Source organism: Melanaphis sacchari, unplaced genomic scaffold (assembly GCF_002803265.2).
Source record: "Melanaphis sacchari strain LSU unplaced genomic scaffold, SCAv2.0 Contig93_pilon_pilon, whole genome shotgun sequence".
Classification (NCBI taxonomy): domain Eukaryota; kingdom Metazoa; phylum Arthropoda; class Insecta; order Hemiptera; family Aphididae; genus Melanaphis; species Melanaphis sacchari.
This window is the reverse complement of record NW_020271665.1, coordinates 507,337-524,251: the sequence shown is the minus strand read 5'-3', so window position 1 is coordinate 524,251 and position 16,915 is coordinate 507,337. Positions and strand designations below refer to the sequence as shown.

Genomic DNA, 16,915 nt, shown 5'->3' with positions numbered 1-16,915 from the left:
TTTTGTTATCATGAACTATGTTACACCTCAAAGCACATTTTTGTAGTGACCGGATACAAAATAAAAAATAAAATAATAATAAATAAATAAAAAACTGTATCGAGAACATTTAACTTTAGGATTTTTGTATTTTTTCATCGACAATATCGATCGGTATGATATTATGGAAAAACTATACGTAATGGTATGTCTAATACCTATTTTTCATCCGAGTCGGATTCGGTTACACGGTTTAGTCACAGTTTTGTCTTGATCGAAAAAATAGACGGAAAAAATGTATTATATTCCATTTCCAATGTTATTTTTAAGTCATGTTTAAAAAAAAAAAATTATATTTTCTTTTTATTTCCAGAGCAGTCACATTCTCTATTACAATTGTGACTAATTTACATTTCAACGATCGTAGATGAGAAAATAATTATGCAACCGAAGAAGTCAAAAACTCAAAACTATATTAGAAAGGTGACGAACGAGAAATAAAATAAATTTTCTGAACAGATATCGCAAAATTACGTCATCTGCAATCATAACCAATGTGTGATTAAATGTTTTTTTTTCAATTCGTATCGTCTGATTACATAAAATCTAAAGTAGTTTTATCACGTCATATATAACAATAATAGTTCACAAAGTTTTAACAAGAATTGTACATGCCTATTGAAAATGAACGAACGGTACGCATATTATGTGATATGTAAATATAGGCAATAATAACGATTGGATAACCATGATATTTTCCGTTTATCAGTCTTGAGCAAAACCGTAACCACCAACTTATTTTATTTTCTCCAGGTCCTCCGCACGTTCGATTATATTGACTAGACTGTTTTCACATCACCATTTGCAAATACCTAAGGCATTGTGCAGCGAGATGACATTCCAGTGAATAAGTTTTGTGTACGCACAATAGCAAGCCTCGTCACTTTCGTCGGACGTAATACAAAGGTCAAGGTCGTGAGACTCACATCAGTCATTCGTAATTTATTACCGGTTTCTCTTACTAAGATGCTTCTATACGCGCTCATTATTTAGAATTAATTGTAGATGCGTATATAACGCGGTGTATGTGGCGTAACTATATATTGGTTTTTATATAAAATCCAAATAAAATCAAGTTAAAATAGCCATGTGATAACCGCAGAAGTGTAATATAGGCAAAAAAAAAAAAAATGTAACATGTTATTAGTTATGCAGTTTAAACATTATAATTATTCATATCCATAAGTTTGGTCTGTATTAAAATTTTATCTGATTGAATACTTAAAAAAAAAAAAAATCCTCATCATTATAATTTACTAACCTCCATTTAAAACTTTAAAAATAATTCGCTAAATATTCTTTTTAACGTAGGTACTCGTATACTTAATAAAAATAAAATACAAGAAAAAAAATTGAAAAGACATTTTTATTCAATTTCAAAGCGAAATTATTATCTCATCCACGCACGTTTAAAATGAATTTTCCATTTCGAAGTAACATGTTTAATATTCAATTTCCTTTAACAGAGTGTTCACAAAACAAACTCCATTTTCCACGAAGTCTATTATGTCTGTGCCTATATATAAAGTGGTTCAATGCGTATATTTATCAAACCTAATATAATAAAGTAAATGTTTCGTTAAAAAAAAAAAAAAAAAAAATGAAAAACAAAATATCTTAGTAGCTTAGTAAATATTTTGTACGATTTTGCGTAATAATATGCTGGTTATATTAAAAAAAAAAAAAATCATAAGTTTTTTACGTAGGATAAAATCGGAAATAATAATAACTAATAATATAATAATAATAATAATAATAGAATTCTTCAATCCAGATCTGAGCAACATCTACAAAACTATAGGTGAGATACCTTCTCAGATGACTTACCTATTATAATACATGAATACCTATGTAATTGAAACTATTTAATTTATAATACGTTACAATAATACGTATAATTCTCATTGGATAATATTTTAATAAAAATAATAATTATATTAATACAATGATGTCTTGGACGAATCATCCGCCATTTTATAGACGATAGAAGATAACAGGTACCGATGATAAATCTAACATCACGGTAACAAGACCCCCCGTTCTTATAATCGTTGAATTTTTTATTGTTTTTAAATGATAACAGTAATGGCAATATTTAATAATATTAAAATCCTAGATCAGTATTAAATCAATATGTAGAAACGTTGTACGCATGTTGAGGTCAATCTAATAATATTTACACGCGGTTGCTGTGGTTGTGACGCATCGGTGGCAGCAGTGATCGGTCAGATATTAAAACATCATAATATGTTTAGTGAACTTTCTCCTCAGATAACGCTTACGCGGGACGACGACAACGATGACGAGTCCTTGACTCGGTGTGTTCCATTTCCATTTGATATTATAACATAATAATATCATTGTATTATGTACGCACGCACACGCCACGATACACGATGATATGATATTACATGCATAATATGCATCTCTCTTGACCGAGTAATACACATGCAGCGGTAGACGTCTAGATGACGTCTACATACGTAGTAATAACTTACTATTAAGTAATATTATAATATATTGTATGCATATAGGAAACAATACCGATAGTAATTTTTCACCATGATTTTACACCGGATATTTTACCAACGGTAATAGTGTATAATACTGTTCGATTTCACCGAAACGGCGAAAACGTTTCGATTTTCTTATTGCGCGAAGTCCGCTGATAGGTTATCGTCCCCTTCGCGTTTCCGACGGGTGGGGGAAGTACGATGATAGCGTATAATTTTATCACGAGCTCATAATATACGTGTTTTAAACGTCACGCAGTAATCTAAAACTGGATCTGAACTTTCTGTTATCTTTCCAAAAGCCCGAAAGAGCTTAAAGAGATTAAGATGGTTATGTGTTTGTTTGCCAGTTGTGCTTGCGCCATCCATGTACACGATTTATATACATACATACGTATACATTATATTCGACTGCGTGTATATATGTGTCTGTGTGAGAGTGAAACAAGCATAATCGGAGTAAACATTTATAATGAGATAAACCGGGCAAGAGGACGTGAAACTTTTGGGCCCTTTGACAAGAAGAACGAAATTTATGACATAATTAATGTTGGCCGCTTCAGCTACCTAGTTTAAAGACGTCGAGCTCGCTGCAGAAATCGCCGTACTTCGTACCGTGTAGAAAACAATATTAAATTTATCACGCGTCACCGTGGAAATAATAATAATGATAATATTTCGTTTTTGTTATGTAAGGTTTGCCAAAATCGTCTGTTAACGCGTAACAAAATAACATTATTATTATTCATATTAAAGTCTTATCGTTTTGAAAATGACGTTTCCGACGATGTGCATTGACAAAAAAGCGCTTCCACAGAGATTTCCGCAATTCTCTTATTCGATTTTAGGTAGGTGTGTAGCGAACACTGCATAAACAAGGTTGGATACGGTAAATCTATCAATATTATTTGAAGATTCGTAATCTAGTAACATATTATTTAATAAGTATACTATGGCTTTCTTCGTGTTTCCTACGCGTTGAATTCTTTAAAGTAACTGAAGTGGAATGTAAAAATATTAATAAATTTCGCTTCACAAGTACCTACCTAAAAAAGCGTAAACTAACGATACATATGGAAAAAAATCTAGTCAATTAATCTCACTAGTGTGTTTGCAGCCGGTTTGAGTGGTGTGGTGATCGGTACTGCGTTTGCATGGAATTCGGCGGCCACAAAACTGACGCGGACATTTGGCAACAACGATCGCACCGTAAATCGTGAGACCGACGACCCCGGTTGGTACTTGGATGCAGCTGCATGCTACTTCTTGGGGACCACATTTGGAGGCTTGATCCTGGGCCCAGTGATGAGAATGATCGGCTTCCGATGGTCGGTGATCGCATGCGACATAATCGTGTTAATCGGTTGGCTTTTTCTATCCCAGGTAGACTGGACGCCTGTCTGGGCTACTCGGCTTGCGCACGGCATCGGTACCGGAGGCTTGGGGCTACTAATACCCACGTATATCGCGCACATAACCGACTTTCGTATCCGGGGTGAGAACTTTGTTGATATTTCACGTCAGGTTTGATTAGTTTTCAAATAAACACGATGTTAAATTCCACGAATTTAATTACTTACACATTTTTAAAAATGTAATTAGTAACTATTATAACGAGATAATATATTATAATATGTGTATGGTTATATAGTATGCACAATACATATGTATAAAATTATTAAAGACAAATGTATAGCTAAGAGGATTTTTTTTTTTTTTTTTGATATTTCCCCCTCTATTACCATCAAAAAATAGTCTTAAATGTGCCACTCTTAAAACTTGTTATTGATACTTATGCATATCGAGTATTAATTATATATATTGCAATTCTTTTATTCTTCACCTAGGTCGGACACTAGTGTTTCATCATGCATTCGTGTGTTTTGGTATGTTCTACGCACACGCGTTAAGCGCAATCGTCACGAATGCCCAGCTGACAGGTGTATGTATGGTGTGGCCGGTTCTGCATATTTTCGTCACGAATTTCTTACCCGAATCGCCTTTGTACGCTTATAAATGTTATGGTGATTCCGAAAAGGCCAAGTCAACTATACGTCGAGTTAATGGCGCGGACTACGACGTGGACTCGGACTACATGGCACTTGAGGTATTCGTGGAAGTACTCAAAATCCCGGTGGACGGTCACCTCATGATACAATTGAATACACTCTAAAGTCATTTTTCACGAAGTAGAGATACATGTTCGAGTACGAATGCATGATCGGTGACAACAAAAAGCGTTTGATCTGTAGAATTGTTGCCATCGGTATGAGAATTGTTGTGCTGCAGCAAACTTGCGGTGCAAGTGCGGCGATTTTTCACGCCAAATCGGTTATCGGTGGATTCGGTTTGACCACTGAAGTCGCAGGATACAGCGACGAACGCGTATACGCCAACACACAAACGATCGTCACGATCGTATTCGCAGCTCAAGTGAGCCGTAAAAAAAAATTATAAATTAACTAGAATATAATATATACACATAATCGTACACGTTTTGTATGTTGGAATCAGTACATAAAACTGTTATAAAAACATTATAGTGACGACAACAGCGAAACCAAGTTTTTTTAATCGTGGAAGGACTAAAAAGTTTATAAAGTTAAATTATTACATTCTGTCTGTTTTGGCAGTATTAAATCCTTTTACCAACCCTGTTCCTAGTGCATGTACTGTATACCTTGCCATCATTATTTAATAAAAGCGCTTACTCACATATTACTCTATTAGTTGAATCACTGACCTAGAATATTAGCAAGGCTAATACAAATAATTATCTTGAACTAAATTTTCACTGATAAAAATAACATCTTTATTTAAAATACTTTTTCAAAGTTATTAATTATTTGACACTATTTATTACGATACCCTTAAAATATTGGTCTTCTTTAGAGAACTTGGTTACCATATTTTCAGAAACAAAATTTGGTAGGTAATATAATTTATTTGCCTCATTCGTTATACAAAAATAAAAAATTGACTCCATCTTGATTAACGAGAGATCTGATGCAAATGTTTCTCAGTCGCATAACAATTCGTTTTTCGGGTTTCCCACAGGTCTTGTTGTGTCTTACCACAGTCGAGCTGGTCGAGTTTTTGGGCCGTAAGTTTATGTTAAATGCGTCAGCTATCAGTATGGGCTTGTGTTTGGCGTCAATGATGCTTTACCAATCATTCTTCCCAACAACGGACATCTGTACTTCAGCAATCGAATCGAACGAGTGGCACAAATATGTACCCATCATACTGGTGTGTCTGTACTTGTGTTCATATTCCATAGGATGGGGACCGATCGTTCCGCTGATCTATGCAGAAGTAGTTTATTTCAACGTGAGTACCCAGAATATTATTATCAAATAGTGTCATTTTCAAAATTAATAATAAACCGGCCGGGTTGGATGGCGCAAACGCACGCATCTGCATTTGTACTTAATATGACGCGTTGTCGTCTGATTGTCATTACTATCATTGTACAGAAAAATATTGACGTTAATAATATTTTCAACGGTTTCATTCGGTTAATGAGTAATAGGGCATAATGAGGGCGTTTATCCGCATTCAATTTTTAACGGCTTTTACGACATAACGTTAATAAGATTGATCAAACTATATATTACTATGAGAATTTACTTAAGTGTCATATGTTTAATATGTTTAATGTTTTTTATGTACTTAAACTATTTATTTCATAATTTAAAAAAGCTGCAGGTAATTTTTTTTCACAAATTATTATAAAAAAATGATAATTACGTCACTGCTTATTACATAATTAATAGTTTAACAATGTAAAATTTAGTTTATTGTATTATTCAATACCATTGTAAATGTCTCACACAGAAATGGTTTTCAAGTCTGATTTACGCCGGTGGCCAATTAGTCTTGTTCCTGGTGGCGTACACGTTTTTCGATGCCAATGCCCTGTTAGGATTCAACAAATATGTCATTTGGGTGTACATCGCGTCATGTGCCCTTAGCGTCGTGTTTGTCTATTTTTGTGTACCAGAAACCCGAGCACTGCCCTTGAACCGGGTGCTGCATCGCCAATCGTCGGAAAATAATTGTGTCGACACCAGAAATGAATGATTATATCGTTGAATTATTATTTATTATACACTGAACTGTTGTGTAAACATTGTTTACTATTTAAATTATTATTTTCAGTCAAAAAAATCATAACGTCGTCGTCTACTATAAGATAATATTGAGGTTTGTATTGTGTTCGTGAACAGTGACGAACATTTGATATTTGTGTGCGCATCTTGTCACGTCTATATTCTATTATAACATGGGCTGGTTACCGCCCGCAGCTAAATGAGATTAAGATGGTTAAATACCTATCTATGTGTGTGTATAATCGAAGCTGATGCTGAATTTCCGTAGATACTCTCTCGATTTCTCGTTCTGTTGGTCGAATGGATCTCATTCGACATATAAAGTCTCCTCGTCACCACAACCCCTACTTTGCGAGCCCACACTACCACACGTAGCTCTCGAAAACCAGTTTTAACTTCTTCACTAATAAGTAATAGTTTATGCGCTTACAACACGACCGACGAATACAAATAACACCTTGGCATGTCAATCAACGATCGTTTTCTGGTACAGGGTGAAATTAAAATATCTGAATGAGATGAGTGAAGTAATAATATGTAATATCATTATGCGTGATTGCCATCATCGTTGTCGTTATTATTATCTATATTATTACAATTACGATTGTATTCTGCGCAACAATAATGTTTCGTCCTATGTCACATGTCGTTTTGTGTTGAATATTTTACTATGCTTTGTATTATTTATTTATACATTTATTTCTAAACAAATATATAGCCAAAGCCCAATTTATTATTATACTTAATGTTTTAGCATTTTACATTATTAACGCCACACTACTGCAGATACCGGCAGCAGCGGTGGTGTAGTTGATGTTTAATATAACGTGTTTTAGATATGGTGAATATTTGTATTGCTGACGACGGATCATCGCGCATGTTGTTTGTAAGTGAAAAAAAAATAAACAATAATATTATAATCATGTTACAATACACTCACGGATACAGGGTCGCTTTTGTTTATTCGATATATCGACACGACATCAGTGCATAGTTTACCTGTAACAAGCAAAAACAAAAATCGACATAAGTATACACGTATTGCGTACATTTATACATACATTATACATAATAATATGCGCATTATAAAACGGCACAGAGTACATGATATATATATATATATATATATATTGGTATATGTATATATTGTAATACGTATACACACACGTTGAGTATAGCTAATTTAAACTACTTTTGTCGCATGTGCGTGCGTGTATCATTAGATCGTATTCATACATTAGTAACGGCTTGTTAAGCCTATTCTATACAATGTATGTTAAATAAAAGGCAACAAGTCTTGACGTCTTCCACTAAGATACACAAAGCTAATTATATACGATGGAGCTCTGACGGCCGTTTATTCGATTCGTGGCGCGATCTCTGCCGTTTCCGGAGTCAGAAGATAATCGAATTCCTAAGTATTACTTTGACGTCGAAAACCTACACACTCCTCCAAAACCATCCTCCCGTCAACGAGACGTCATAGATGTATATTGATATAAAGTATAATAATACTGTATGGAAAAAAAACGTCGATATTTCAAAACTGTATTATAAATTATAATAATATGACATCGCATATTATGTAACATGGTAATGGCAGTAAATGCGTTCAGTACAATACGCGATCTGTTGTTGAACGTTTGCGATAAATTTGGTCTTATACGTAAATATTACAATATATAAATATATATATATTATAATAAATATGTTTATATAATATATAGAATTTGCATACTTTCTTATCGGTCATCGCGACATGTATAAAAGTAAGTATATAGGTATGCTGGGCAAACAACAATATTATACATTATTAAGGGCACAGTAAGTTGTACTCTTGTTGTCTTTTACATACACGACAATGTTACGACCTAAAACTGATATAAGTTTATATAAATAATAAATATTTTAATACAGCAACTTCACGATTATTTTCTTCAATCACATATTTTCATCATAACCATGCTGTTGAAGTTATCGTCCTGTCAGTTCCCGTATCTGCAAATGCACCACACAAATCACAGTATAATAATTCTGGCGACTTTGCTGAACAATAATACGAGATATAATAAAGAAACTACACTGAAAGTTAATTTGGTGAATTATTTGTTTTATAAAGATCATCGGCAGGTGTTAAGAAGAAAAGTTTTCTTAAAGATTAAGCAAACCTCTGTGCATAGTGATTGGTGATGGTGCGCAATAACAAAAATATGAAGAACTTCAAATTTCTATAAATAAAATCCACTTTAAAATAATAAATAATTTATTGTGGTAACTTTTGAATAATATTGAAATGGCAAAGTAAAAAAATTGAATTGCAAATACCACACGCAGAGATAGTACAATAATAACACTCCGGGGGCATTGGCTTTTGCGTAACGGTCCACAGAGGTGGTCTTCCATAGAATGATATAGAAGTGGAAAGAAAAACGGTTTTTAATAACGTTTAATACGTGAAACAATTGAATACAAATATATCTGGGCTAATACAAATAATAATAATAATAATAATAATAATAATAATAATAATAATTCAAGTTTAACAACCTCTTCTCACCGCTGTGTTCTATAATAACGTTTATTCGAATTCGTGTATAATAATATTAAAGGTAAGTATGTATAACTTTGTTCACCTGAAACCGGCCAAGTTGTACATCGTATACGTGCATTATATAATATAATAGGTATAGTAATAAATAAATTATAATCGGTCTAAAAAATCTACAATGAGATGTGTTATTATATAGCGTTGTACGTGCCATGAAAACGTTCATGGTAAACAATACAAGCGTGAGCCGTGCAGAGTCAATGGTCGAAATAAAATCGTAAATTTTTATAATAGAATGATGAAAAAATCAACTTAAAGAATACCTACATACGTGGATAAAGTCTTAAGAAAAAAATTTAAGCTATTACGATTGATAACGACAACTGTCGAAATGATATAATAAGTTGTATTATTTTTACTCTTCCTCCATTTCTTCACATTTGACTGACGATACGACGACGGCACTGGGTAATTAGATCACTGGAGAAAGTCGTCCATGATATAATCACTTCGAAAAGATGTATATATTTTTATGAATTGTTTCGATTTATAGGTACGTTTAGAACATAAAGTACAACTGAAAACGAATACATAACATGACGTTACCTATTATGAATTTGAGTTTGAGACGATTCAGGAAACAGCAACAACAACGACAGCTGTCGGTGGCATATCACGGAGAAGTGAAGTAAATCAAACTAGAATTATTCGGGTCATTCGGACTCTATGATTTATCTATTATGTTTAAATTCAATTCTACCTTTCACAATCGACCCAGTTTCGTTAGTTTTATTAGTCCATTATCCGATTGTATTATATTTTTTTCCCTCGTTATAATTATTGTTGAAAAGCCCAAATGAGTGTAGGCCAGCCAAGTTAACTTAATATCTATCTATATACCGGATATTTATCATTAATCTACTATACTCGGCGAAAATAAATGTGAAGCAAAAATCATAAAACACGACATCTTCATCCAATCAAATACGTACATGGTGTATATCAATCAACGAAACGGCATTTGATAATTTAAGCGCAACTGCCAACGGTGCTGACAGTCCATTGTGTCGACATAGATATAATATTTCGGCTATATATTACTGGAAATAACAAAAAGTCACAACGCGACTTCATGGGCATCAAATGAACCACGTTGATCGAATTTTTGTCCGTTTGGTACAAGGTCACGAGTATCATTAAAATCTCCGTCCATTAGGTCCTCGATCACTGGTCTTCTTAACAACTTAACACTCCTGGTGCACATAAATATAATGAACAATCGGAAAATTCAATACGCGCGATGTCGTTACGTAATAACATCATAACGAACACTACTTGTCTCTCCCCGAAATAGTTGAGAGAAATGCCATCAGTGAGTACATAAAAATATACATACGTATTTATATATATACATATAGATGGATACAACACTATCTCTCTCGCTCTCTCACGTACACACACACACACCATATAAATACGATAAAAATTCTCGTAATCTTGTATCGAGTTTCAGTAGAAAGTTGCACGTCGACCTATTTTCATAAATACACATATAGAAATTTATATATAATATAAATGTTAAGTGTTTAAAAATTAAAAAAAAACACAGTCATTATATACGACGATATTTTACAAAAATAATATTAAAGTATGGTAGTAAGTTTTTTTTTTTTTGGAAAATAAAGCTATCAATAAAATTTATGATTAAATAATATGATTTACAATGTTATTATGTGTATAATACTGATTCGTTTTTTACATACGTTCGAAATAATTGGTTGGCGCGTTCGGAAGTTCCTTCGCGACGATAACCGCAGCTTTAATTGATTTTATGACCGTCCGAAGAAGAGGTTCGTTCGTATTAGATCGCGTTATGAACGGCCGTATCAATCCGCGTTCAAACAAGCTGTTGAGCAACAGTAATGTCAATGATTTACGATAATGCGATAAAAACAATGAAATTCGGTCATATATTTTATGTATACAATATTGTGTAAAAATGCATAACTACAATTATGTGATAACTGTGTTGTAGTCGCTGTCATATGTATATTTTTGTCATCGCAATAGTGACACACACACACGAATAAACACAAGTTTCTGTTGGTAAACGTATGTTATATTCAGAATCGATAAAAATGTACCGGTTATAATAATGAACCGTTCACGATTATTATTATTAATGTCGAGCTGGTTAAACATTTCCAAGTCCCTGTGGCGCTGTGGAAAATTTACAGAGGTCGTACGGCGCCTATTTTATTTATTTATTTTTGATTTGTTCGTAATATTTTTTAACGGTGAAATGTCTATTTCTTCGATAAAATGACGAATCAGTAATAACTTGAATGTTTGAATAAAACGATAATATAAAAATAATACTCTAAAATTCGTCTAACATTTATCAAATGACAGATACATAAACTACCAACACAATATAATGAATGAAGTTATTACAAAAAATGATGGACACGATAAGTCCATTATTCTTTATTAATATTTTAGTATTTTTTATGTGATTGATCAGCTCGTGGCTTCATCAAATCATCATTACACAAATTCAGTATTATAATATTATTTATACGTTTTTATTTACAACCAGTTTCAAGTAAACGAAATGCCTATGATACGCGTATTATACATTTTTATAACGACGAAAAGTAGCTCGTGAACAACACATCCATTATATTATAATAATATGCTTTCGATTAAAATATTTATCATGTAATTTTTATTTTACTAACATAATTGTATATTTACGATGGGATTTTAAACGGTCAACCTATAGTATTGGAGAGAAAGGTAGCAATAAAAATGAAATAAATAAAAAATGCACGTATTTTAAATGGATTTTACTTTAACGTTTCAAAAGTAATTTAAAATTTAATTCAAAGTTATAATTTTTAATGTTTTTCGTACTGAATTCTGTTGAATGATTAGATTTATTCGAGAAAAATCGTTAACGTCTAATAATTCACACAAATTTTATATTAGATTTTTAAAACCATTGAGATTGTTTTTCTTTCTTCTGAGAACTTCAAACATTAATTACATTTATGCACGACACAGTAAAACGAAATATTTAATTGTAATTAAAAATAAATTACACTGAGAGTGAATAGTGACTAAATGAGTGAGTGACGTTTCTAGGTCAATGTGGTATTTCCATAAAAAGTCGGTTAACGAACACAATGGATGTCAAACAGCAAAACGGAAGTTGTTTCATACATTCTAATTAAAACAATTTATTATTATATAATCATTGTTTTATCGAAAACTCAAAAGAACTCTCCCCCCCTACTTATGGTCATTTACATTATACATATACCGTTTTTCAACTTAATTTAATGTTTAATAATAATATAATATTGCAGTAAACTCTAAACCTATAGTTATATCCAATAAACTGAATGATGGTAGTCTGTTATACATTATTATGCATTATAAAATAGTAATAAGTATCATAACAGGAAGCTTGGACGAGTTCTGTAATGTACTTACGCACATACACCAGAACAAACTACCGATCTCGAAACTTTAAAGATTGCAAACATGATTTTAACAATCAAACTGTATGATAATACTTTTTAAAAAAACCTAACACTTGATGTCATACTTTTCAATTTGATCGTCGCTGTGACGATATAGCCGTGGTAAGTGGCAACTAATAAGTAGATTGTAGGTAGATACACTATAGGGTTGCCTACGACCTACATAACGGCCAGTTGTTTTTTCCCACATTTCTTCTTTTTAAACCTTCTTTTAGGATGCACATATATAGTACCATGTTCGCAAATGTATACACGCAGACGATCATTAATTATTAAATGTATCCGATGGAAAATTATGGAGGGAAAGAACCACCGAGGGTTAGACGGGTGGACCGTCTGAAGAGGGAATGCATATATAATAGTATGCACGGCACTTCAATCATCGCATAAAAGGACGGCACCGCGTAGGGGCCGAAAAAAAGAAGCAAAAATCAATATTACTCCAAAAACCCTCGTAGTCGCACAACGGCCATGATATTGTGTGATTCTCTTTTTCTTATTTTTGATGATTAATTTATCTTTATTAAAAATAAAATACTTGAGCAAGAATATATAGTTATTATATGCGCTGACATGATATATTGTAAGAAAATAATATATAATGATAGGTCCGACGCCGTGGCTGTTACGGAGGTCGCGATATTATTCACGTTTCTATCACCAAAATGGGGAGGAGACGGGAGACGAGGAACCCTAACTATACAGTAAAGAGCTTTTGTTTTGTTTTGTTTTTTTTTAAACCTGTAACCATTTTAGTGAAATTTTATGATTTTTTTTTTTTTTTTATTAATAATACAATAATAATCTTAATTATTAATATTACTTTTCTGCAGCGGCTAGATAGCGTTGTCCGTTTTTCCGTCTCCTGTTGTATTGATCGTTCTTTAATAAGCACTTAGAAACGACGATGTCTGTGTGTGTGTATATATATATATATATGTGTGTGTGTTTTTAACCTAATTACTTTAAAAATTATCTCGTCGAATGCAAATTGTATTATTAGTATGCAACATGGAACGAATTTTAATTACGACGACGGTTGTGTAGTAACCTCGTTCGATAAACGAGTAAGAAACACGATCAAACGATTGCAAAAAATCCCCACGATATACATCTATATATAATATATTATAATTTATAATGGTCTTTATAATTTTATAAATTTCTGTGGTGTAGTTGCAATATTCTTTTATTATCTTCAATAGTAAAATGTGATAACATGAGTATAATTTATATTTTATAATATACATGACAAAATAGTATTATTATTATTATTATTTATAACGTGAATCAAATAATGTGAAATATATATATATAATCGTAAAAATATAAATTATAGACAATTTTTTCCATGCAAAATTGTTCGTACAGACGAAGCTCCGTGGCCAAAAATATGACTTAAGAGTATAAACACATTAAACACATTGTTTTATAAGTTATGATATCGTGTGAAAATCGTCGCATTATTAATTATTTTACTCAATCTAAGTATGTAATATTAAACTAGTCACTACGATATATTATTAAAAACTAGTTGTTACTATATTATTACAGCTACTAATATTATATTCATCAAGGATCAATCTGATAAACGCCATTGTGTTTACAGTATAATATTGCAGTTGCAAAAATTATATATGGACGTACACAAAGGGGTTAGCAGGAGATCTCAGACGACGATTGCCTGCAGAACCGCCGAGGAATCACAAAAACCACCCAACCTTTGCGAAAAACTTTTGATGTGTAAAGTATGTATTTATTATTGAGTTGGAAAAAAATTCGAATTGGCAAAAGTAATTACGGTGTACAAAACTTTAATATAAAAGCTACAACTTGAAGAATTTATTCGTTATTAAACATTAAAACTTTGCTACTAACATTAATCTAAAGGGAAACTTTTCATTTCGCGGGTGGTAGATGTGTAGGAGTGCGAGGAGTATGGTGATGAGGAGTGAATGGGTAGAATGGGCAGAGTGTGTGTGGGAACAGTGTGCGGAGCTTTTGGCCCCGGACGTAAAGTTTAAACTTAAACTATCAAAACTTGCACCGTAAATTTCGTCCTCACCATGGCAGCTTTTAATAGAATGAGATTTGGAAAAGACGTGCAACACGATTTTCTCAGAAATAACTCTTCGTGGCACGAGACACACACAGCCCCTCTCCCCCTAAAATTTTCTATAGCAACCACCAACCGACTTACCTTCTTTCGAAGGGTATTCTGTCAACTTTTAACCAATTCAAATTATATTTATACATCATTCTATTATATATTACCATGACACGCGACAAAAAACAAATTCATTTGACAGACAGTCGGGAAAGGGATGTATTATCGCTGCCTATAGGTACAGCGTTTAAAGTTAAACGTGTCCGGTGAGTAGTGATGACCACTATACATAATATGTTTTATAAACTTCATACTCTCGTGAATCAGATTCAACAAATATAACGGAAAATGTACACTTCTTTTCTTTTATTTTTCGCGTTGAGTGATAGTTAAATACTTATAATTTGTTTTTTGGTTCAAATGGTTCAATCAATCACAAGTGGAAACGATTATTAAACACTTAAGTTGTTATGCTCACACAGGGGCACTGTCGTATTATAAATTAAAACTTCACGTCCGTTGACTCGCGTTATCACATCAAAACTCTATGAATAACACCAATTTTATAATCAGACAAATAAGACGTATATGTAGCCAACATACGTATTATTTAAATTTATAATTTATAAATCGTAGTACTGTTATTATACATATTTTGATTTTATGTTGTGCGTAATAATAATATGCAACAAAAAGAGAACAATGACGACGATGTCAATGTTTAATTAAAATGTTTCCATTTGTCGTTGACTTTGTAAAGTACACATAATATTGTATTTTGTGTGTTATAATAAACTGAAAACGTGAAAGGCTTTTCAACAGGGACGACTCAGACGAGACACATGTAGCACTACCGTCGCCTGACTGAAATAACTTTTCATTGTTTGTTAAAAACGCTACGAGGGCGGAAGTTGCAGTTGTAAGGGATGGAGTGAAAAATATTGTTTTTCGGAGTGGTAGCGATGACTCCGCCGTGGCATGTTAATGGTTCTTAATTCAACTGACCCCAGCGTTTTTTCAGACCGAGATGAATTTCAACAACGTACATACTTTCCGATTTGGATCAAACATGTTGAAGAAATTTAGTTAATTATTTAGTGTTCATAAATGATTATTGTTACCTAGTTTCGTTATTTTAAACTTTTCTGGTACTGCTCTGCCGAGTTTGTATGACTATACTGTCGATACCTGTCATACATTATATTATAACAATGAATAAGTACATCACTACTGTATTCATCACGGAAATTTCAGAATACTGAATTTACAATTTGATATGCAAGTAATAATTGTATGTGCAACAATAAAGAAAAAAAACTGTCAATCCTGTCTTTCCCTATTAATCGGACTTCAAGACATTCAAGTACAATCGCGTATTGTGCAGCGATCGGCACATGAAGCGTACATGGGTAAGCACTAATAAGTACCAAATATAACCAGGTACTAGGAGCTATGTATGCATGCCTTGAGTCTTGTACACTTCGTACCGATCATTTTACCCTACATCCGTCGTTTACCGGTTACTGTTGGACTTCAGAATGCGTCCCGGTGCAAGTGCAGGTAAGACGTCTTCAATTATTTCTCCACAATAGCGATAGAAAACAAGAAACCAAATGATGGAAAAATGTGTTAATTATAAAATCATAGACAGATAACTAATAATAAAATAAAAATAATAATAATAATTTTAAATGTCACGACTGAATATCAAAACTGGTTTCGTAACAGTAACTAAATTCTTTTCCGAAGGTATATAGAAATGCCATGAAGTAATATCATTTGTTAAACCTGTTTTATTCTAATCTTCATCACACCTGAAAAACCAGCAAAATATATTTACTGCTTATTAGAGAAGTCTTTGTGTTCTAAGACAATTTTATAGCTCGCATAAAACGTTCGATTTACTGCACAAAGTTTATGCAAATTCCAGTCATCACATAAACATAATATCAAATATTCATGTCCATATACGATATAAATCAGTTTTCTTTTAATTATTGGCCAGCGCATTGCAGTCAGCACATAACTTCTGACTAAAATAGTATGGT

General features: G+C 32.7%; 2 protein-coding genes across 3 annotated transcripts in view; one reads left to right on the top strand and one right to left on the bottom strand.

Moving 5' to 3' along the window:
* Positions 1 to 16,915, bottom strand: part of LOC112603001 (putative mediator of RNA polymerase II transcription subunit 29) — a 100,172-nt gene that overhangs the window by 46,521 nt on the left and 36,736 nt on the right. For both annotated transcript variants that reach the window (XM_025351398.1, XM_025351399.1), the window contains exon 2: positions 7,605 to 7,663. In XM_025351398.1, coding sequence (XP_025207183.1) covers positions 7,605 to 7,663 — 59 coding nt within the window. The remainder of the gene's footprint in view (positions 1 to 7,604; positions 7,664 to 16,915) is intronic.
* On the top strand, positions 4,353 to 6,696 carry LOC112603002 (facilitated trehalose transporter Tret1-like). Its single transcript, XM_025351400.1, has 4 exons — positions 4,353 to 4,659; positions 4,746 to 4,985; positions 5,610 to 5,882; positions 6,390 to 6,696. The coding sequence occupies exons 1-4, from the start codon at positions 4,441 to 4,443 to the stop codon at positions 6,633 to 6,635; spliced, it is 978 nt and encodes a 325-aa protein (XP_025207185.1). The 5' UTR covers positions 4,353 to 4,440; the 3' UTR covers positions 6,636 to 6,696.

Bases quoted from the DNA above. Each gene is read 5' to 3' on its own strand.
- LOC112603002 (XM_025351400.1), top strand. From the start codon at position 4,441: ATGTTCTACGCACACGCGTTAAGCGCAATCGTCACGAATGCCCAGCTG. The intron at 4,986-5,609 runs GTGAGCCGTAAA...GGTTTCCCACAG, and splicing joins CGATCGTATTCGCAGCTCAA to GTCTTGTTGTGTCTTACCAC. The intron at 5,883-6,389 runs GTGAGTACCCAG...TGTCTCACACAG, and splicing joins CAGAAGTAGTTTATTTCAAC to AAATGGTTTTCAAGTCTGAT.